At 47.6% G+C, this 23,676-nt stretch overlaps 1 protein-coding gene across 1 annotated transcript in view; it reads left to right on the top strand.

Moving 5' to 3' along the window:
- The window catches only part of LOC126458549 (Golgi apparatus protein 1), a 156,758-nt gene that overhangs the window by 81,620 nt on the left and 51,462 nt on the right, over nt 1-23,676 (top strand). Inside the window, exons 11-12 of the mRNA XM_050095669.1 lie at nt 19,695-19,880; nt 23,002-23,202. Coding sequence (XP_049951626.1) covers nt 19,695-19,880; nt 23,002-23,202 — 387 coding nt within the window. The remainder of the gene's footprint in view (nt 1-19,694; nt 19,881-23,001; nt 23,203-23,676) is intronic.

Genomic DNA, 23,676 nt, shown 5'->3' with positions numbered 1-23,676 from the left:
CTAGCCATCCCTGGTTAGCCATTTTGCACTTCATGTCGATCTCATTTTTGAGACGTTTGTATTCCTTTCTGCCTGCTTCATTTACTGCATTTTTATATTTTCTCCTTTCATCAATTAAATTCAGTATCTCTTCTGTTACCCAAGGATTTCTACTAGCCCTCATCTTTTTACCTATTTGATCCTCTGCTGCCTTCACTACTTCATCCCTCAGAGCTACCCATTCTTCTTCTACTGTATTTCTTTCCCCCATTCCTGTCAATTGTTCCCTTATGCTCTCCCTGAAACTCTGTACAACCTCTGGTTCTTTCAGTTTATCCAGGTCCCATCTCCTTAAATTCCCACCTTTTTGCAGTTTCTTCAGTTTTAATCTATAGTTCATAACCAATAGATTGTGGTCAGAGTCCACATCTGCCCCTGGAAATGTCTTACAATTTAAAACCTGGTTCCTAAATCTCTGTCTTACCATTATATAATCTATCTGAAACCTTCTAGTATCTCCAGGGATCTTCCATGTATACAACCTTCTTTCATGATTCTTGAACCAAGTGTTAGCTATGATTTATTTACACTCTGTGCAAAATTCTACCAGGCGGCGTCCTCTTTCATTTCTTAGCCCCAATCCATATTCACCTACTATGTTTCCTTCTCTTCCTTTTCCTACTGTCAAATTCCAGTCACCCATGACTATTAAATTTTCGCCTCCCTTAACTACTTGAATAATTTCTTTTATCTCGTCATACATTTCATCAATTTCTTCATCATCTGCAGAGCTAGTTGGCATATAAACTTGTACTACTGTAGTTGGCGTGGGCTTTGTGTCTATCTTGGCCACAATAATGTGTTCACTATGCTGTTTGTAGTAGCTTACCCGCACTCCTATTTTTTTATTCATTATTAAAGTTACTCCTGCATTACCCCTATTTGATTTTGTATTTATAACCCTGCATTCACCTTACCAAAAGTCTTGTTCCTCCTGCCACCAAACTTCACTAATTCCCACTATATCTAGCTTTAACCTATCCATTTCCCTTTTTAAATTTTCTAATCTACCTGCCCGATTAAGGGATCTGACATTCCACGCTCCGATCCGTAGAACAACAGTTTTCTTTCTCCTGATAACGACGTCCTCTTGAGGAGTCCCCGCCCGGAGATCCAAATGGGGGACTATTTTACCTCTGGAATATTTTACCCAAGAGGACGCCATCATCATTTAATCATACAGTAAAGCTGCATGCCCTCAGGAAAAATGACCACTATAGTTTCCCCTTGCTTTCAGCTGTTCACAGTACCACAATAGCAAGGCCGTTTTCATTAGTGTTACAAGGCCAGATCAGTCAATCATCCAGACTGTTGCCCCTGCAACTACTGAAAAGGCTGCTGCCCCTCTTCAGGAACCACACATTTGTCTGGCCTCTCAACAGATACCCCTCCGTTGTGGTTGCACCTACAGTAAGGTTATCTGTATCGTTGAGGCACGCAAGCCTCCCTACCAACGGCAAGGTCCATGGTTCATGGGGGGGGGGGGGGGGGGGGGGGGATAACCTTTGATAAGTGATACTAATTCTCCGACCTTACCATCTATTCTCTTCCAGTTTACTAATATCATATTTCCGTTCTGATTTCTAGTCTGTAAGGACAACTACTCTCTCAGAATAACCTAGCCAATCAGTCTTTTAGTTCATCAGGCATGCTTGACCTATTGAGGGAACCTTACAGTTATGTACCCAATAGCAGATGTCTAGAAATTCGAATCTGATATTGTCACAGAAATGTCTGAGACTGCATTTGGACCCTACCTACCTTCACCAAATTGATCATCTGCCGAATGAAACTGAGGATGCCATCAGAATGCAAGCAGAAAGCATCAAGTTGGAACAATTTGCAGCTGGTTGCACCCAGAGTGTTCAGTAGCCACTGGCAAAGCCTTCTCCAAGTCTCGTACGAGACACCCCAGCAAACATGCCAAGTACACACAGGCATTCTTTATTGATCTGGATGCTAGTTCCTTGAGGCGCTCCATTTCCTGCGTAACTTTAGAGCTCCCAGTGATTAACATATACACGCTTCACACTTGTCCGGAATGGACAGGGGCCCACAGTCCCTTTTGTGGGTACATGTGTGGTGCGCATGGGGCCCCGAGCTATTGCAATATCCTTCCTTTTTCCAGATGCATTACTGTCCCTGTTCCTCTCCTCCCTGTCCTTGCTCCTTTCTCCCTACCCCCTCCCTTCCCTCTTGGTGTACTTCTTTATATCTACCTGGCTATCCTCCCAGCCTTGTTTTTGGTATGTGCTATTGTTTAGTTCGCTGTTTCCCTCTCCTTTTTGGCGTTCTTGGGGTTTTTGGGGTTTGACCTCCATTTCCAACATTTTCTGTTCAGTGTGATCAGTTTTGGGATGAACTCCCAACCTAGTTTCCATATTGCAGGCTCCTCTCCCCCTCCCCTCTCTTTTCCCCTTGCACCCTGGCCCCCTCCCTGCTAGGTCACCAGCACGGTAGCCAGTCCGTGTGGTGGGGCTGTTAAGTATCCACTTGGCTGAGCCCCCTGACAACACAGTGATCACACTGCAAGTACCTGAGCTGTTAACACCTTGTCTACATCTACATCTACATTTATACTCCGCAAGCCATCCAACGGTGTGTGGCGGAGGGCACTTTACGTGCCACTGTCATTACCTCCCTTTCCTGTTCCAGTCGCGTATGGTTCGCGGGAAGAACGACTGTCTGAAAGCCTCCGTGCGCGCTCTAATCTCTCTAATTTTACATTCGTGATCTCCCCGGGAGGTATAAGTAGGGGGAAGCAATATATTCGATACCTCATCCAGAAACGCACCCTCTCGAAACCTGGCGAGCAAGCTACACCACGATGCAGAGCGCCTCTCTTGCAGAGTCTGCCACTTGAGTTTGTTAAACATCTCCGTAACGCTATCACGCTTACCAAATAACCCTGTGACGAAACGCGCCGCTCTTCTTTGGATCTTCTCTATCTCCTCCGTCAACCTGATCTGGTACGGATCCGACACTGATGAGCAATACTCAAGTATAGGTCGAACGAGTGTTTTGTAAGCCACCTCCTTTGTTGATGGACTACATTTTCTAAGGACTCTCCCAATGAATCTCAACCTGGTACCCGCCTTACCAACAATTAATTTTATATGATCATTCCACTTCAAATCGTTCCGCACGCATACTCCCAGATATTTTACACAAGTAACTGCTACCAGTGTTTGTTCCGCTATCATATAATCATACAATAAAGGATCCTTCTTTCTATGTATTCGCAATACATTACATTTGTCTATGTTAAGGGTCAGTTGCCACTCCCTGCACCAAGTGCCTATCCGCTGCAGATCTTCCTGCATTTCGCTACAATTTTCTAATGCTGCAACTTCTCTGTATACTACAGCATCATCCGCGAAAAGCCGCATGGGACTTCCGACACTATCTACTAGGTCATTTATATATATTGTGAAAAGCAATGGTCCCATAACAGTCCCCTGTGGCACGCCAGAGGTTACTTTAACGTCTGTAGACATCTCCCCATTGATAACAACATGCTGTGTTCTGTTTGCTAAAAACTCTTCAATCCAGCCACACAGCTGGTCTGATATTCCGTAGGCTCTTACTTTGTTTATCAGGCGACAGTGCGGAACTGTATTGAACGCCTTCCGGAAGTCAAGAAAAATAGCATCTACCTGGGAGCCTGTATCTAATATTTTCTTTGTCTCATGAACAAATAAAGCGAGTTGGGTCTCACACGATCGCTGTTTCCGGAATCCATGTTGATTCCTACATAGTAGATTCTGGGTTTCCAAAAACGACATGATACTCGACCAAAAAACATGTTCTAAAATTCTACAACAGATCGACGTCAGAGATATAGGTCTATAGTTTTGCGCATCTGCTCGACGACCCTTCTTGAAGACTGGGACTACCTGTGCTCTTTTCCAATCATTTGGAACCTTCCGTTCCTCTAGAGACTTGCGGTACACGGCTGTTAGAAGGGGGGCAAGTTCTTTCGCGTACTCTGTGTAGAATCGAATTGGTATGCCGTCAGGTCCAGTGGACTTTCCTCTGTTGAGTGGGTCCAGTTGCTTTTCTATTCCTTGGACACTTATTTCGATGTCAGCCATTTTTTTGTTTGTGCGAGGATTTAGAGAAGGAACTGCAGTGCGGTCTTCCTCTGTGAAACAGCTTTGGAAAAAGGTGTTTAGTATTTCAGCTTTACGCGTGTCATCCTCTGTTTCAATGCCATCATCATCCCTGAGTGTCTGGATATGCTGTTTTGAGCCACTTACTGATTTAACATAAGACCTGAACTTCCTAGGATTTTCTGTCAAGTCAGTACATAGAATTTTACTTTCGAATTCACTGAACGCTTCACGCATAGCCCTCCTTATGCTAACTTTTGACATTGTTTAGCTTCTGTTTGTCTGAGAGGTTTTGGCTGCGTTTACACTTGGAGTGAAGCTCTCTTTGCTTTCGCAGTAGTTTTCTAACTTTGTTGTTGTACCACGGTGGATTTTTCACGTCCCTCACAGTTTTACTCGGCACGTACCTGTCTGAAACGCATTTTACGATTGCCTTGAACTTTTTCCATAAACACTCAACATTGTCAGTGTCGGAACAGAAATTTTCATTTTGATCTGTTAGGTAGTCTGAAATCTGCCTTCTATTACTCTTGCTAAACAGATAAACCTTCCTCCCTTTTTTTATATTCCTACTAACTTCCATATTCAGGGATGCTGCAATGGCCTTATGATCACTGATTCCCTGTTCTGTACATACAGAGTCGAAAAGTTCGGGTCTGTTAGTTATCAGTAGGTCCAAGATGTTATCTCCACGAGTCGGTTCTCTGTTTAATTGCTCGAGGTAATTTTCGGATAGTGCACTCAGTATAATGTCACTCGATGCTCTGTCCCTACCACCCGTCCCAAACATCTGAGTGTCCCAGTCTATATCTGGTAAATTGAAATCTCCACCTAAGACTATAACATGCTGAGAAAATTTATGTGAAGTGTATTCCATATTTTCTCTCAGTTGTTCTGCCACTAATGCTGCTGAGTCGGGAGGTCGGTAAAAGGAGCCAATTATTAACCTAGCTCGGTTGTTGAGTGTAACCTCCACCCATAATAATTCACAGGAACTATCCACTTCTACTTCACTACAGGATAAACTACTGCTAACAGTGACGAACACTCCACCACCGGTTGCATGCAATCTATCCTTTCTAAACACCGTCTGTACCTTTGTAAAAATTTCGGCAGAATTTATCTCTGGCTTCAGCCAGATTTCTGTACCTATAACGATTTCAGCTTCGGTGCTTTCTATCAGCGTTTGAAGTTCCGGTACTTTACCAACGCAGCTTCGACAGTTTACAATTACAATACCGATTGCTGCTTGGTCCCCGCATGTCCTGACTTTGCCCCACACCCGTTGAGGCTGTTGCCCTTTCTGTACTTGCCCAAGGCCATCTAACCTAAAAAAACCGCCCAGCCCACGCCACACAACCCCTGCTACCCGTGTAGCCGCTTGTTGCGTGTAGTCGACTCCTGACCTATCCAGCGGAACCCGAAACCCCACCACCCTATGGCGCAAGTCGAGGAATCTGCAGCCCACACGGTCGCAGAACCGTCTCAGCCTCTGATTCAGACCCTCCACTCGGCTCTATACCAAAGGTCCGCAGTCAGTCCTGTCGACGATGTTGCAGATGGTGAGCTCTGCTTTCATCCCGCTAGCGAGACTGGCAGTCTTCACCAAATCAGATAGCCGCCGGAAGCCAGAGAGGATTTCCTCGGATCCATAGCGACACATATCATTGGTGCCAACATGAGCGACCACCTGCAGATGGGTGCACCCTATACCCTTCATGGCATCCGGAAGGACCCTTTCCACATCTGGAATGACTCCCCCCGGTATGCACAAGGAATGCACTTTGGTTTTCTTCCCCTCTCTTGCTGCCATATCCCTAAGGGGCCCCATTATGCGCCTGACGTTGGAGCTCCCAACTACCAGTAAGCCCACCCTCTGCGACTGCCCGGATCTTGCAGACTTAGGGGCAACCTCTGGAACAGGACAAGCAGCCACGTCAGGCCGAAGATCAGTATCAGCCTGAGACAGAGCCTGAAACCGGTTCGTCAGACAAACTGGAGAGGCCTTCCGTTCAGCCCTCCGGAACGTCTTTCGCCCCCTGCCACACCTTGAGATGACCTCCCACTCTACCACAGGTGAGGGATCAGCCTCAATGCGGGCAGTATCGCGGGCAACCACAGTCATAGTCCGATCGGGGGATGCGTGGGACGAGCTGGCCGTCCCCGACAAACCCCCATCCGGAACGCCTCAGTGATGCCCATTGGCAACAACCTCAAGCTGTGTGACCGAAGCCAACACTGCCTGAAGCTGGGAGCGAAGGGATGCCTACTCAGCCTGCACCCGAACGCAGCAGTTGCAGTCCCTATCCATGCTAAAAACTGTTGTGCAAAGAACGTCTGAACTAATCTACAGAGAGCGCAAACAAATCGACACAAAATTTAAATGGTTATTAAAATACAAGATTGCCTAGTAAATGCAGTAATGCTGCTACTTGCGCACTGCTGACACACTGCTCGGCGGCGGAAGGAGACTACGCGATTTTACACTATTCAGGTACTAAAACGCGATGCTACAACTCTCAAATACTATAATACGCCCGAAATTTATGAATTAGACAATGCAAGTACCAAAAACACGCAAAGAAATTAAGAATTAAACTATGTAACAAATGAGTGAGCTAGGAGTATACGACTTGCTGCTGCAGCTGCTTATCCAACGGCGGCAGGGAGCACACTGACTGTGACCAACCGACACTGGCCGCTCAAAACAAAAACAGAAGACAAGGGGTCGATGCTCATCACTTTGGGGCATCAGAACTCCCAGCAATGGCTGCTGTGCCAGACAGCCCTTGCTGTGGCTGGGTGGCCCCCAGGGGGTGAGCCCCTGGTCGGAGTGGGTGGTACTAAGGTGGACGCCTTGCACATGAAGCGACAAAAGCGTCAACATCCTGGCCATTCTGTGGCCGTCTCTACGAGTGATAGAAGACATGACACTCCTTCTTCTGAACCTTAAGCCATCCCCTCCCTGACCGCCCCCTGGGAAGAGGGTCAAGCTCGCCGGCCTGGGTTGAAACCTTTCCGTCGGTACCTGGTTTGTACCAAGGCAGATGGCAAAAGTTTTGCCATGACCAAGCCTTTGTTTTTCGTGAAAACGATTGAAGATAAGTATGGCGAAGTGAAATCCTTGAGTGAAATGCGGTCCGGTTCTTTGCTCATAAAGACATCTTCTGCTACCCAGTCTGACGCCCTGCGTACTTGTGACCATCTCGGTGACATCCCAGTCTCCGTCGCATCCCACCAATCTTTGAACTCAGTACAGGGCATCATTGTCCACTACGATCTTCTTCAAATTGATGAGGAGCTCCGTGCAAACCTTGAGCGGCAAGGAGTTCGGTTTATCCACCGTGTACAACGAGGTCCTAAAAACCATCGCACCGATACAGGTGCCTTTATCCTGGCCTTCAAAGGGGATACCCTCGCAGAGATCAAGGTGATGGTGTATCGGTGTGATGTAAAACCATACATTTCACCACCGATGAGATGCTTTAAATGCTTACAGTTTGGACACATGTCTTCTCGCTGCACCCATGATCCCCTCTGCAGTGATCCCCCTGCAGGTTCAGGGGTTAGAATAGGCCCGCGGTATTCCTGCCTGTCGTAAGAGGCGACTAAAAGGAGTCTCAAACGTTTCGGGCTTATGTGATGGTCCCCTGTCGGGTTTGACCTCCATATCTCAAAATTTTTCCGAAGAGCGAGCCGATTGGGGAAGGGCGCCTTACTTGGTGCGTTGTGTCCATGTTGTGTTGAGAACTTTCGCCATCTTATTCGTCGTTGTATTGCAGTCTTGCCCGCTCTCCATCGCTTGGGCATGGATGCGCTCCTGCGTGCACTTTCTGCCAAGCACTGTGCAGGGCCATTTTCTGCACTGACGGCGACCATGGATCACATGTCACCTAACATCCAGCACGGTAGCCAGTGCGTTGTGGTGTGGCCGCCATGTACCCTCTTGGTTGTAGCCCCCTGACAACACAGGGATCGCTCTACTGATGCCTGCGCCGTTCACTCCCCACGTATGCCAAGGAGTAGATGCCCATCTCCCTGGGGCATCAGGACTCCCGGCAATGGCCATCCTGCCAGGTGGCTATTGCTGTGGCTGGGTGGCGCCCGTGGGGAGGGCCCTTGGTCGGAGTAGGTGGCATCAGGGCGGATGACCCGCAATGAAGCGTGGTACATCATCTATCGCTGGTGGGCCTCCACCAGCAGTCTCTAAGCGATCGAGGTCTAACCTCAACGGGAAGAAATTTGATCAGAGATCGTTTCCCTCCCTAGCTACTCCATGGGAGGAACGTCTTGCTAAAGAAGGCAGTGGCGAATATTCACCCCAGTACCTTGTGTGTACGCGGGCTGATGGAGAATCGTTTGTGTCGACCAAGCCTCAGTTTTTTGTGGAGCATTTAGAGGACAAGTTCGGGGAGGTGGAGGGCTTGTCCAAGATGCGCTCTGGTTCTGTGCTCATCAAAACGGCATCCTCTGCCCAGCCACGGAGGTTGCTCAATTGTGACAAGTTGGGGGATGTTTCAGTTACCATCACGCCGCATAAGAGTCTCAACATGGTCCAGGGTATTATATTCCACAGGGATCTTCTGCAGTCCGACGATGAATTACGCACCAACCTCGAACGACGAGGTGTTCACTTCGTCCGGCGCGTCCATCGGGGTCCGAGGGATAATCAGGTGGCCACCGGTGCCTTCATCTTGGCCTTTGAGGGTGATGTCTTACCCGAAAATGTTAAGGTGATGGTTTACCGTTGTGATGTGAAACCATGTATCCCTCCTCCGATGTGGTGTTTTAAATGCTGGAAGTTCGGGCACATGTCATCTCGCTGTACTTCCAGCCTCACGTGTCGGGATTGTGGACGTCCTTCGCATCCTGATACTCCATGTGCCCCGCCTCCTATCTGTGTTAACTGCGGAGAACACCATTCCCCCTGCTCGCCGGACTGTAGGATCTTCCAGAAAGAAAGGAAGATAATGGAATATAAGACTCTGGACCGCCTGACCTACACCGAGGCAAGGCGGAAATATGAGCGGCTACATCCCGTGCCCATGACATCCACCTATGCCGCTGCTGCACAAGCGGTCCGACCCTCTCCCATGTCGTCACGTACTGTTGCCTCTCAGCTATGTCACAATGAACCGGCCCCCTTGGTTGTGGGGGGCACTTCGCCCTCTGTTGCTCCATCTACTCCAGGAGCAACACCACCCCAACCATCGGGGACATTCGTCCCCCCTTCCCAGCCGGAGAAACGTAGGGCTTCTTCGGCTACTCTAGCCAGGAAGGGGTCTCTTGGGGCCCTCCCTTCCCAGGCTTTGACCAGTGTCAAATCGGACACCCGCAAAGTTATTAAACAACAACCGGTCGCTGGTCATAGGGCTTCACGGTTGTCGTCCGTCCCTGAGACTGACCCAGTGGGGCCCTCCCAGCCAGACCCTCCCAAGGCACAGCGTGCGAAGCAGTTGAAGAAAAAGGCTCCCAAGCATCCTGACATTGCAGTGGCACCTGTCCCACCGCAGCCTTCAAACTCTGCGTCTGAGGACGAGGTGGAGATCCTGGCGTCTGCTGAGGACCTCGATCTCGCCAGTCCCTCTGACGCCATGGAAAGCACTGGCACAGGTGCTCACTTGGAGGCAGCAGGTGACCCAGCGGCGTAATCTGCCTTCCCCGACCCGTCACACCTTTCCCAGCCATGGCCAATACCATCCTCCAGTGGATCTGCAGCAGTTTCTTCCACCATTTAGCTGAGCTCCGCCAACTTTTCAGCCTTCGTCCTTTCTTCTGCATTGCTCTCCAGGAAACTTGGTTTCCAGCTATGCGAACCCCCGCCCTTCGTGGCTATCGGGGTTATTATAAGAACCGAGCAGCTTATGAAAGGGTGTCTGGTGGCGTCTGCATATATGTTCTTCACACTCTGCACAGCGAGTCTGTCGCTCTCCAGACGCCTTTAGAGGCTGTCGCTGTATGCGTGTGGACGCCACAGGCTGTTACCATCTGCAGTCTTTACATTCCACCGGATGGTGATGTCTCGCAGCATGTCCTGGCTGCACTGGTCGCCCAATTGCCGCCACCCTTCTTGCTATTGGACGACTTCAACGCCCATAACCCTCTGTGGGGAGGGTCAGTGGCCACAGGTCGAGGCGCCATTGTTGAGCATTTATTGTCGCAGCTCAATCTCTCGCTGTTAAATGATGGTGCCTTCACACACTTCAGTGTGGCGCATGGCACCTACTCCGCCATTGACCTTTCCATCTGTAGCCATAGCATCTTACCATCTGTCCAATGGAGTGTGCATGACGACCTGTGTGGTAGTGACCACTTTCCGCTCTTTTTGTCACTACCACAGCGTCACTCTCCTGGGCGCCCTAGCAGATGGGCTATGAATAAGGCTGACTGGGATTTGTTCTCCTCCACTGCCGCTTTTGAGCCTCTCTCTACTGATGACATTGATGCGGTGGTTCAATCGGTCACCACCGGCATCGTTACTGCCGCCGAATCTGCCATTCCCCGTTCTTCTGGGTCCCCTCGGCGGAAGGCTGTGCCTTGGTGGTCGCCTGAGATCGCTGAAGCGATTAAAGATCGCCGGCGGGCGCTCCAGCGTCACAAGCGACATCCCTCCTTAGCCCACCTTATCGCCTTCAAACGGCTGCGTGCGCGGGCCCGCCTCCTTATCCGCCAAGGCAAGAAGGAGTGCTGGGAGCGGTATGTGTCCACCATTGGCCTCCATGTCACTCCCTCGCAGGTCTGGGCCAAGATTCGATGCGTCTACGGCTATCGGACCCCTGCCAGCGTCCCTGCGCTCTCACTGAATGGAGCCGTTTGTACTGACTCCGACGTCATTGCAAATCGCTTAGCAGCGCATTTTGCTATGAGTTCCGCTTCTGCGAATTACCCCCAGGCCTTCCGCTCCATTAAAGAGCGGCTGGAACGTCGGAGCCTTTCGTTTCGCACCAACCACCCGGAATCTTACAATGCTCCATTCAATGAGTGGGAATTTCGCAGTGCCCTAGCTGCTTGCCCTGATACCGCTCCTGGGCCAGATGGCATCCACTGTCAGATGCTGAAACACCTTTCAGTGGACTGCCAGCGGCGCCTTCTCGATCTTTACAACCGTCTTTGGGTCGAGGGGGAGTTTCCGTCGCAATGGCGGGAAGGCATTGTCATCCCCGTTTTGAAACCCGGAAAGACCCCTCTGGAGGTGGACAGCTACCGTCCCATTAGCCTCACCAACGTTCTTTGCAAGTTGCTTGAACGGATGGTGAGCCGGCGCTTGCATTGGGTACTGGAGTCTCGGGGCCTTCTGGCTCCGTCTCAGGGTGGGTTCCGTAGCGGCCGCTCCGCCTTCGACAATCTGGTGAGCCTGGAGTCGACCATCCGTACTGCTTTTGCCCGCCGTCAGCACCTGGTCGCTGTCTTTTTCGACATGCGGAAGGCGTACGATACGACTTGGCGTCATCACATTCTTTCTACGCTTCATGGATGGGGTCTTCGGGGTCCTCTGCCGATTTTTATCCGCAATTTTCTGTCATGTCGTACCTTCCGCGTGCAAGTCGCGGCCTCGTATAGTTCCTCCCACGTCCAGGAGAACGGTGTGCCACAGGGCTCTGTTTTAAGTGTCTGTCTGTTTTTAATAGCCATTAACGGGCTTGCTGCGGCCGTGGGAAATTCTGTCTCCGCTTCCCTGTATGCTGACGACTTCTGCCTTTACTACAGCTCTACTGGCATTGCAGCTGTTGAACGTCAGCTACAGGGCGCTATCCGTAAGGCGCAGTCTTGGGCTGTAGCGCATGGGTTTCAGTTTTCGGCAGTTCTGCCGGCGCCGAACAGTCCATCCTGAGCCGCGGCTTTATCTTGCCGACGAACTCCTTGCTGTGGTGGAGACCCACAGGTTTTTGGGGATGGTTTTCGATGCCCGGTTGACTTGGCTGCCTCATATCCGGCAGCTTAAACAGACGTGTTGGCGGCATCTAAACGCTCTGAGATGCTTGAGCCACACCCGCTGGGGCGCCGACCGCTCTACCCTGTTGCGGCTCTACCAGGCGTTAATCCAGTCCCGTCTGGATTATGGGAGCCTGGCTTATGGCTCAGCATCCCCATCTGCGTTACGGGTGCTGGACCCAATTCTCCACAGCGGGATACGCCTTGCCACTGGTGCTTTCCGCACCAGCCCTGTGGACAGCGTACTAGTGGAGGCAGGTGTACCTCCACTGCGGTTCCGACGCCAACGTTTGCTGGCCGTTTATGCTGCCCATGTTCTAAGCTCGCCCGGGCATCCCAACTATCGTCTCCTGTTCCCACAGTCAGTCGTCCGTATGCCAGAACGTCGGCCCCGGTCTGGTTGTACAATAGCGGTCCGCGTCAATGAGCTACTCTCTGGGCTTCAGGTTTTCACTGTTCCACCTCCTTTCCGGGCTACTTTGCATACACCCCCATGGTGTGTTCGTCGCCCTTGCCTTCGGCTCGACTTGGCACAGGGCCTTAAGAACTCAGTCCCTCCAGAGGCCTTCCGCCGCCGCTTTTATTCCATCCTGGCCACGTATCAGGGCTCTGGTGTTGTTTACACTGACGGTTCGATGGTTGCTGGTCGTGTCGGATATGCGCTCACTCTAGGGGACCATTCCGAACAACGTTCCTTGCCGGATGGCTGCAGCGTTTACACTGCTGAACTGGCCGCCATCTTTCGTGCCCTAGAGTATATCCGCTCCTGCTCAGGTGAGTCCTTCGTCATCTGTAGCGATTCCCTGAGCGGTTTACGAGCTCTCGACCAGTGTTTCCCTCGTTCTCGTCTGGTGATGGCTATCCAGGAGTCTCTGCATACTCTCGCCCGTTGCGGCCGCTCTGTGGTCTTTGTGTGGACCCCCGGTCATGTCGGTATCCTAGGTAACGAACATGTTGACCGCCTGGCGAATGAGGCCACGTGTAAACCATCTCTGGATGTTGGCCTCCCAGAGACTGATTTGCGGGCAGTCCTCCGCCGAAAAGTTTTTGCGCTTTGGGACGCTGAATGGTGCGATCGGATCACACCCAATAAACTCCGTGCCATTAAGGAGACGACGACTGTGTGGCGGTCATCCATGCGAGCCAACCGCAGGGACTCAGTCGTGCTTTGTCGGCTCCGCATTGGCCACTCCCGGCTAACACACAGTTATTTACTGCGCCGGGAGGACCCTCCTGTATGTTGCTGCGGGGCGGCTTTGACAGTGGCCCACATTCTGTTGGCCTGCCCCCTTTTAGCTGTGGTCAGGCAGACATTTGCGCTGCCTGATACTCTCCCTGCCGTTTTATCTGATGACCCTGCTATGGCTGCCTTAGTTTTACGTTTTATTAGGGCAGAGAGTTTTTATTCTTTAATCTGAGTGTTTCTGTTTTATTTTATTGTTTTGTGTTGATTCTGGCCTTCGGCCTACGGTTTTAACCTAAGTTTTAAATGTGTTTTCGGTGGTTAGCTTTTCCATTTTTTTGTTCCTATGGTTGGCCAACCACCGTCACACTCAGTGTGATTTTATTTCGTTTTGTCTGGTCCTTGTCTATGTTTCTTTTGTTCGGTGTCGTCTGTCTCCTATTCTGTTGAACATTTTTTATCCTCTGTGGGTATTTTTAGTATTTGGAAAAAGGGACCGATGACCTCTGCAGTTTGGTCCCTTTAATCCTTACCAACCAACCCCTCTGCAGTGACTGTGGGCACCCCCTCCATGAGGGGAGTGCCTGTGCTCCCCTGCCAGTGAGCATAAATTGTAATGTGCAGCATCCTCCAAGCTCGCCACAGTGGCCGGTGTATGTGAAAGAACGACGGATTCAAGAGTACAAGACCTTAGCTCAACGTACCTTCACTGACACTTGTCAAAAGTATGACCGGCTCCATCTCGTACCTGTAACTTCTACTTTTGCTTCAGTTATGTCCGTTCCCCCTCCTACCCCTTCCTCTTCCCAGCCTCTCGCCATTTGCCCCACACCTTCCTCCTCACCCACCCTCTCCTACTCCCCTTCCCGTTCTCCCTCCTCATAAGTACCCACATCCACCAATTCGGGTGCTGCTCCCCCTCCCCCGCTAGAGAAGTCCTCCCCTTCTTCGGCATCCACCGGTGCTGGAGCTCCCTCCTGGGAGTACTCTTCCCGGCACCCCCCTCTGAAAGGCGATCTGCAGCTCCACATCGGCCGCGAAATCCACGGCCAGTGGGCACCAAGATTTGCCAAGTGTAATCTGTGCCTGACCTCACTGCAGTCTGCCCTTCTCTTCCTTCACAAGAGAAGAAGCAGAAACAGAAGAACAAGGGCAAGGCCCCTCTGGTACCCCCTGAGGTGCCGCCTTCCCCTCCTCCAGCCAATGAACCAACAGAGTCTGACCCCACCTATATGGACATTACCCCATCCTTATCGGTGACAGATGGCGACTGGACGGCGTGACCGGCTCCGGTCCGTTCGCTTCCCATTTGGACTCCAGCTTGAGAATCTTCCAGCGAAATTGTAATCGATATTTCTGTCAACTCCCGGAGTTGCAGCCCCTTCTTTCCTCCTGCTCTGCTGCTTGCGTTGCTCTCCAGGAGATCCATTTTGTCAGTTCTTACTCACCCACACTTCATGGGTTCCACGCTTTCTGTCAGAACCGAATTGCCCCCTTGTGTGCTTCTGGTGGTGTTTGCACCTTGGTGCGCAAGGACATTGTTAGTAAATGAGTTCCGCTCCATACCACTCTATAAGCAATTGCTGTCAGGGTCCATCTGGCCACTCCAGTCACAATCTGTAATCTCTACCTCCCGCCTGACAGGCCACCCACATCCCTTGCCCTAACCACCCTTCTTCAACAACTCCCTTCTCCCTTCCTGCCCCCTCCTGCTTCTAGGGGCTTTAACACCCACAACCCTTTTTGGCGTAGTCACACGACTACTGCCCTGGGCAGGACAGTTGAAGCTGTTCTGGCAGGACTTGCCCTCTGTCTACTAAACACCGGCACTCCCACACACTTTAGTGTGGCACAAGGCACTTTCTCTGCCATTGACCTCTCCATCTGCAATCCCGGCCTTCTTCCCTCCATTCAGTGGGGTGTCCACGATGACCTATGTGACAGCGATCATTACCCGATTGTTTTGAACTTCCTTCAGTGTATCTTGCTCCATCACCCTCCCAGGTGGGCCTTCTCTAAAGCCAATTGGGGTGCCTTCTCCTCTGCTACCATCCCCCCTGTACTACCACACAGCAGTATTGATGAGTCTTCACAGACTTCGACTGCCACAATCCTTTCCGCAGCTTTTTCAGCCATCCCTTCTTCCTCGGGTTCCCCCCGTCGGAATATGGTCTGTTGGTTGACTCCAAAAATTGCTGTGGCCATAAAAGACTGCCGCCATGCTCTTCAACACGTGGCACCCTTCTGCTGCTCTCCTTCTGGTCTTTAAACGATTCCGTGCCTGGGCCTGCTATATAATCAAATTTCAGAAACTGATTTGCTGGAAACGATTTGCGGCTGCCATGGGACCGCACACCCTCTCTTCACAAGTCTGGGCAAAACTCAGGCGAATTTTTGGCTGTCGTCATCCCACCGGTATTGCAGGAATTTCTGTGCATGATGTTGTCCTTACCCATCTGGACTTTGTCACAGAGCATTTTGCTCAACACTTTGCCCAAGCCTCTGCATCTACTCAGTAACCGCCCACATTCTTCCTCCTGGAAGAGCACTTGGAAGACTGCCTTTGTCTTTTGTTTTTCACTGCATGGAGCCTTATAATTGCTCCATTTAGTGAGTGAGTATTCGCCAGCACCCTCGCCCTTTTCCCAACACGGCTCCTGGACCAGATCGGAAACATAACCAAATGCTCCAACACTTATCGGTGCCTGGCCACCGTCATATACTGACCCTTTTCAATCGTCTGTGGAGTGAGGGGGTATTTCCTACCCAGTGGGAGGAAAGCATTGTTATTCCGGTGTTGAAGCCTGGGAGCCACCTCTTCAGTTGGATAGCTACTGTCCAATTAGCCTTACCAGCAACCTCTACAAGCAGCTGATTTGGATCCTAGAATCCTGCGACCTATTGTCATCGACACAAGGTGGTTTTCGCTGTGACCGCTCTACAGTGGATAACTTGATAACTTGATCCACCTGGAGTCTGCTATCCGGTCGGCTTTTGCCCATCGGCAGCACCTCAATGCAGTCTTCTTTGACTTGCATAAAGCCTACGATACCACCTGGTGTCACCACATCCTCCCAGCCTTCACGAATGGGGCCTTTGTGGCACTCTGCCCATTTTTATCCATAACTTTCTTTCTTGTTGCTCTTTCCGGGTCCAAGTTGGTTCCTCCTACAGCACTTCCCATCACCATGAAAATGAGGTTCCACAGGGTTGCATGCTAAGCATCCCTCTCCTTCTCATAGCCATAAATGGACTGGTTGCATCTGCTGGGATGACAGTGTCCCCCCTCTTTGTATGCTGTTGAATTTTGTATCTATGTCGCTTCCTCTGTTATGGGCACTGCAGAACACCGTCTACATGGGGCAATCTACCGGGTGCAATCTTGGGCTCTCTTGCACGGTTTTCAGTTTTCGGTGGCCAAGTCGTGTGTCATGCATTTCTGCCATTGCTGTACAGTCCATCCCCATATGGACCTGTTCCTTGATGGCCAGTCTCTCGAGGTGGTGGACACCCATCCCTTCTTGGGTGTGGTCTTCGATGCCCAGTTGACATGGCTCCCTCATCTTTACCAGCTGAAGAGGACATGCTGGTTAAATCTCAGTGTTCTTAGAGGTCTGTGCAATACCACCTGGGGTGCAGACTGCTCTATTCTTCTGGGATTGTACAAAGCACTGGTCCAGTCTCGTTTAGACTATGGGAGTCCTGTCTTTGGTTCTGCATCACCATCCACCATTGTGGGGTATGACTTGTGACTGGTGCCTTCTGGACTAGCCCTGTGATTAGCCTTCTGGCAGAGGCGGGGATTCCATCACTGCAAGTTTTGCACCAACGACAGCTGATATCTTATGCACTTCACATTTGCTGCACTCCAAAGCACCTTAATTATGGTCTCCTTTATCCAGACAGGGAGATAAACCTCCCGCGGCGGCAGCCACGATGAGGGCTTACCATGGCTGCCTGCATTCACTTGCTCTTTTCTGAGGTCCAGCACTTCCCTTTAACGACTCTTTTCTCCACTCATGCACATACCCCTCCGTGGTGCGTCTCTCGGCCACAGCTCTGTCTTGATCTCTCCATAAATTCAAAGGATTCTGTTCCTGCGGAGGCCCTCCACCACCAATTCTACTGTCTCCTCAGTTCATTCCAGGGTTCTGAAGTGATTTATACTGATGGCTCCATGGTTGCTGGTCACACTCGTTAAGCTTACACCTATGCAGGATATGGAACTTCATTCCTTGCCAGATGGCTGTAGTGTTTTTACTGCAGAATTGGTAGCCATCTTGTGCACACTGGACCCTGTCCACTTCTGCTCAGGACTGTCTTTCACTATCTGTAGTTACTCCTTGAGCAGTTTGCAAGTTATCGGCCCGTGCTTCCCTCGCCACCCATTGGTCATAGCTATCCAGGACTCTCTTTCTCTCCTTGATCAACGTGAATGCCCATTGGTTTTCATTTGGACCCCAGGCCATGTTGGGATCCCTGGCAATGAACTTGCTGATCGACTGGCTAAATTTGCTACTAACAGGCCATCTCCTGCTATTGACATTCTGGTAATAGACCTTCGCTCGGCATTACATGTCAGATTTTGGGACTTTGGAATGCAGAATGGCACACTCTTTCTTCGCCGAACAAGCTCAGGGCAATAAAGGATTCTACAACTACATGGCAGTTCTCCTTACTTGCTTCTCGTAAGGCGTCTGTCGTCCTTTGCCGGCTCTGCATCGGCCATACTTGGCTGACTCATGGTTATCTCCTCTCTCATGATGACCCCCCCCCCCCCTCTGTCGTTGTGGATTGATGTTGAGTGTGGTTCACCTCTTATTGGACTGTGGACTGTCCCAACTTAACTGCCCTGCGACGGACTCTTAGCTTTCCTGACTCGCTAGCTCTGGTGTTAGCTGACAATGCCTCAGTGGCTGATCTTGTTTTACAGTTTCTTCGTAATGGGGTTTTTTTATCGCTTTATTGAAGGGTGGGACCTTCAACCTTATTGGTGGATGGAGGGGTGGCAGGCCGTCTTGCTCCCCCCCTCGCCCCGATTGGACTGGCTTCGAGTGGACTTGGTGGTTCACCCCCTCCCTCTGCCTTCCCACTCCTTTCCTTATTGGGTCTGCTTTATCTTGAGTGTCTATCTTGTCTACCTGTGCTTCTTCCTTTATGCTCCTGCCATTTGTCACTTTCTTTCCCTCCTCTCTTCTTCTGCCTTCTTCCTTCCTTCTCTGTCAATTGTTTGTAATTTTATGGCCATTGTAGTAGTTCCTTCTTATAGTGTGAGGTTTTATCAGTTTTAGTTATTTCAAGGACAGAGGGACTGATGACCACGTAGTTTGGTCCCTTCTCCAGTCCAACCAACGAACCCAACAAGAGAGACATCCTGTGCTGGCTCAAAAGTGTTATCAACATTGAGTAGCACCTCGTACCTGTTGCTAAGCCATAAGGAGCCAGCCATACTACCAGTTCCCAGTTTTGACGTCTGGCCAGAGATATGTGAACCAATCACTGTCTGCCACTTGCTTTCAAATAAAAGCAAACTGCCAGATGTTGTGTATTGGAAGACAGTTGATAAAGTGGTTCCAGCAGCACAGAGTGTGGCCCAGGTCTCATCACTAGTGCCCAGTGCAGCCGCAGCCTTGAGCAGTAGCCAGGAACTTGTCAATTATAGCCAACATAGCTTTTGACTCTTTATGACAGTGACCAATTCTCAGTCTCCATACACAAAAAGAACACCCGCTATCCTTATTGTACTGTGTATAAAACTATATAAAATTTCAAAAAATACAAACAGAGCAGGTAGGACTAATGGAGAAGAACAAAAAGACCTCAACAAGAGAGAAAACTTCCAGGCTGTGGCACTGCTAAAGTTGAGGTGTCCACAAAATATAAATGAGAAGAATAAACAAACACTAAAATCTGCTCTGCTAAATTTGCACTATACACTAAGGTTGCAAAATACACATGCTCTCAAATCAAAAATAAATTACACTACTGAAAATAGTTGTATCAACCATCACCTTTCACTAGAAACACAGCATACATAAAACCTGAAACTATAAATAGAAATGCAAGCTCTAATTATCAAGTAACAGTAATAAGTCAGATAAAAACACAGGGAATATTCACTTCATTATGGAAGCTCATGAGAAAAGCACTAAACTGAACCCTGTGTACAACACAAACTGTTGCTGCTGTTTGCTCCTTTCACCTGGGCAGTTGGGCATATAGAATCTGGCAAAATAGATTTATTTTGTACTAGATGAGATTATACAACTTTATTGTGTGCAGTAGAAACTGTTATGCTGACTATTTTTATAATACTTACAATGTTTTTCTATCAATACAGTCACCATATTGACTACTTGTAAGTTGATCTTCTTATTAACATTGTTTATTCAAATGTTTTACTTACACATTTATATTTTCGTTCGTAGACTTTGGAATGCCTTCAAATAAACAAGGATAAACTGTCAGATGGATGTCACATGGTTATTTTCAATGTAGAACGCCAAGAACTACAAGATAGCTCTGTCGATTATGCACTTATCACAACTTGCAGACATATGATTAATCAGTTTTGCCATGGTGAAGATCCTTCACAGGCGTTGATCTGCCTTAAGGTAATGTATGTTGTCTAAGATTAATATTTCATCTCTCACAATTTCTGACAGTCACTACTAACAAAATAGGTTTAATAAATTGGACAAATAATTATGTAAATATTTACTGGTTGGAACTCTAAAGCTTGTGTTAGATGTCAAATAAATGAGAGAACAATAGTTTAAGCCATGCTAGGGGTAAACTGCCCAGTATACTAGCAGACCTTTATGAAATATTGTACACCTATTGACTATTTTACGAGGTAAATATATTCTCCACATACATCTTAGGTGATGCCAGAACAGACCAACAGTGTACTGTGTCGACACCAGAAGCTAAAGAGCAATTCTTACATCGACATCTACATCTGTACTGTGCAAATCGCACTTAAGTGCCTGGCAGAGGGTTCATCGAACCACCTTCACAAAAATTCTCTATTATTCCAGTTTCAAACAATGCACGGAAAAACAAACACCTATATCTTTCCATGTGAACTCTGATTTCCCTTATTTTATTATGATGATCATTCTCCCTATGTAGGTCATTGCCATCAAAATATTTTCACATTCGGAGGAGAAAGTTGGTGATTGAAATTGTGTGAGAAGATTCCGCTGCAATGAAAAATGCCTTTGTTTTATTGTTGTCCATCCCAAATTCTGTATCATGTCCATGACACTGTGTCCCCTATTTTGGGATAATACAAATGTGCTGATCTTTGAACTTTCTCAATGAACTCCATTAATCCTATCTGGTCGCAATCCCAGACTGCGCAGCAGTTCTCTAAAAGAGGATGGACAAGTGTAGTGTAGGTAGTCTTATTAGTAGATCTGTTACATTTTGTAGGTGTTCTGCCAATAAATGCAGTCTTTGGTTTGCCTTCCCTGCAACATTTTCTGTGTGTTCTTTCCAATTTAAATTGCTTGTATTTGTAATTCCTAGGTATTTAATTGAATTGATGCCCTTTTTATTTGACTGATTTATCATGTAAACGAAGTTTAACAGATTCCTGTTAGCACTCGTGCAGATGACCTCACACTTCTCATTATTTAGGGTCAATTGCCAGTTTACACACCATTCAGATATCTTTTCTAAATCATTTTGCAATTTGTTTTGATTCTCTGGTGAGTTTGCTAGGCAATAAATGGCAGCATCCCTTCCTGATAGCACTCAACTCTTCATGTGAGTAAAGAGCTAATTAGTGTTTCACAAGAACAGTGTTTTCTAAATCTGTGTTTCAATAGACCATTCTCTTCAAAGTAATTCATAATGTTTGAACACAATATATGTTCCAAAATCATGCTGCATGTTAATGATATGGACTTGTAATTTAATGGATACAGGAAAACCTCAAGGAGGGAGCGCTAAAGATATCTTGAGCTACCTTTACTTTTACCGTGATAAAAAATAATCAAGTGACATGCAAAAGGTTAAGAAAATTTTATTTAAACTGATTATACACATATACAAGACAATGCCATCTTATGATATAAAAAAGTTTCAATTGTGGTTCTCTTTCTGCTTCTGAATGTAAACTAGCTTCCTATTCGTCAAATAGTCCGTATTGATAATGCTACGTATCAAAGGTTCTCTGTACAAGAAAAAAGAATATTCGCAACTTTCTTGAACAAATACCAGACAGAATAATGTACTTAGATCACTAGACTGGCCGCGACTTTTCTCGTAGGTATGTGTTAGTTATCTATGTGCCAGACAGAAACATACAAAATACGATGTCGCAGATGCACATGCTACATAGGACATGCTACATAGGAAAGTACAACTACTCGATAACTTGATTCAGTCGAGTCGACTGATGAAAGAAACGAACAAATAGCGTGCGGGCTGACTGGTGGGGGCTGTGCGGGTGGCAAAGCAGGCAGCCCCAGAAGCGGTCGGGGCACACATTCTGCGCGCACCCCATATGTATCCGCCACTCGACCTGTGCAACTTTCCAGTCTTTGGGTATCCATCTTTCGTCGAGCAAGCAGTTGATTTTAGATGATCTTTCGCTCATTCATTCATTCATCATAACGCAGTCATAAGTGATTCTAGGGGTAAGCAATAGCAGTTTGCAGTTACATGACATTTGAAAGAAAGTTCTTTTCTGAATTCATCATCATGTCGTAACCAGAGATCAAGCACTAGTCATTATTTTCCATGACATAGAAAATGGCTGGACAGCAGTTAGCCATCTAGAATATCAGCATCTTGACATTGCTAAAAAATTTGTGGATGTTGTTTAAGGTGGTCCATTTCTTGATACCAAAGCAAGAGGAGGGGGTAAGGGAGTGGGTTTTCCTTGCTGTAAGGGGCCCTTCTTTAATGAAGAATACATGTGCTTGTTATATTATTTAAAACATTTCCATTCATCCTGTAATTTTGGTGCCATAAACTCCATTCCATAAATGATATGTACTGATAGCAAATCTCATCTTTCGGTACTATTTCCAAATATATCTGTCAAATATAATTCAGTTCCCAGTTTGCTTTACAGTGTCATTAATGCACTGTCATTGCCTTATGCCAAATATGAAATTCATTTGCTGCAACTGTGATGTGACACTGTTACGGTCAATCTCGGTGAAAAGTATTGTGTTTCTCTGTATTTTTGTTTGTAATTACTTACCTTAAAATTTGTTCTGGGTGTTAAAGATTCAAATGACATGTTATTATTTTAAAAAAGGTGTGATTTCTGCCCTCCTGTTGCCCTGAAAATGCTTGTTACTGTCAGACATTGTTTATTTATGCACACACAGACTTTAAGTACTGTTAATAATTTTGTTTTTAATTTATTTGTTTAGTTAAGTGATTTACCCCTATAAACATAAAGACTTCTAGTTGTAATAATAAAATACAAAATTTTTCACAGCAGAGACCAGTGTCTCATTCTCCTTTGTTGGATTTAACAAATTTTTCCTTTTTATAGATGTGTAGCTTGACAGTTATTGTGTTATATTAAATGACTGTTTTACAGTTCTGTGTTATTAATGTTACAGTAATGTTTGTATACCTGTTGTATTTATCTATATAATTTGGCTGTGTTGTTATTGTTCACAAGGCACCATGTTTAATTTGAAGATACCCAAGTTCTGTGTTGCTGCTGCTGTTTTTTAGTGACACTCTCTCTCTTTCAAATTACAGAGGTACAAGGATGATCCAACATTTGATTCAAAATGCAAATCCATTGTAGTTCGCAGAATGATTGAACAGAGTTCCGACTATCGCTTTAATCCACTGCTGCAGAAAAGTTGTCGAATGGATATATCCAAATTTTGTGCAGACATTGTCGCCTCTGAAAAGGAAGAAAAGGAACTAAATGGGAAAGTTGTAAAATGTCTAAAAGTAAGTGTCCATATGAATCCAATGTTTTTCTATATATAAATAAATATTCCTCATTATTAATTATTGCCTTACCTAAGGAGATGTTGCCATTTGGTGTATTAATTTCTTATTTTGGAGGTCATGGCACTATTTAGGGTAATGATGTGGTCTCCCTCCCTCCCTCCCTCCCTCCCTCCCTCTCTCTCTCTCTCTCTCTCTCTCTCTCTCCCTCCCTCCCTCCCTCCCTCCCTCCCTCCCTCCCTCCCTCCACCCTCCCTCCCTGGCAGGAATGGGAAGTAAGTCAGTTTTATTTTTTATCATCATTTATGACAAATTTTGCCAATAGATTGCACTTACTTTTAGGAACTGTTACGCCTGTGATTTGGATCACATAACAGATTACATATTTCATTTAAATAGGCTGTGCTTAACATGTGACGTTCACCTGCTTTATTTCTTTGTTTGTTGTCCTCAGCATTGACGCACTGTGTTGCT

Source organism: Schistocerca serialis, chromosome 2, assembly GCF_023864345.2.
Source record: "Schistocerca serialis cubense isolate TAMUIC-IGC-003099 chromosome 2, iqSchSeri2.2, whole genome shotgun sequence".
NCBI lineage: Eukaryota > Metazoa > Arthropoda > Insecta > Orthoptera > Acrididae > Schistocerca > Schistocerca serialis.
The sequence above is the reverse complement of the archived record's forward strand: the minus strand, read 5'-3'. Positions and strand labels throughout refer to the sequence as shown.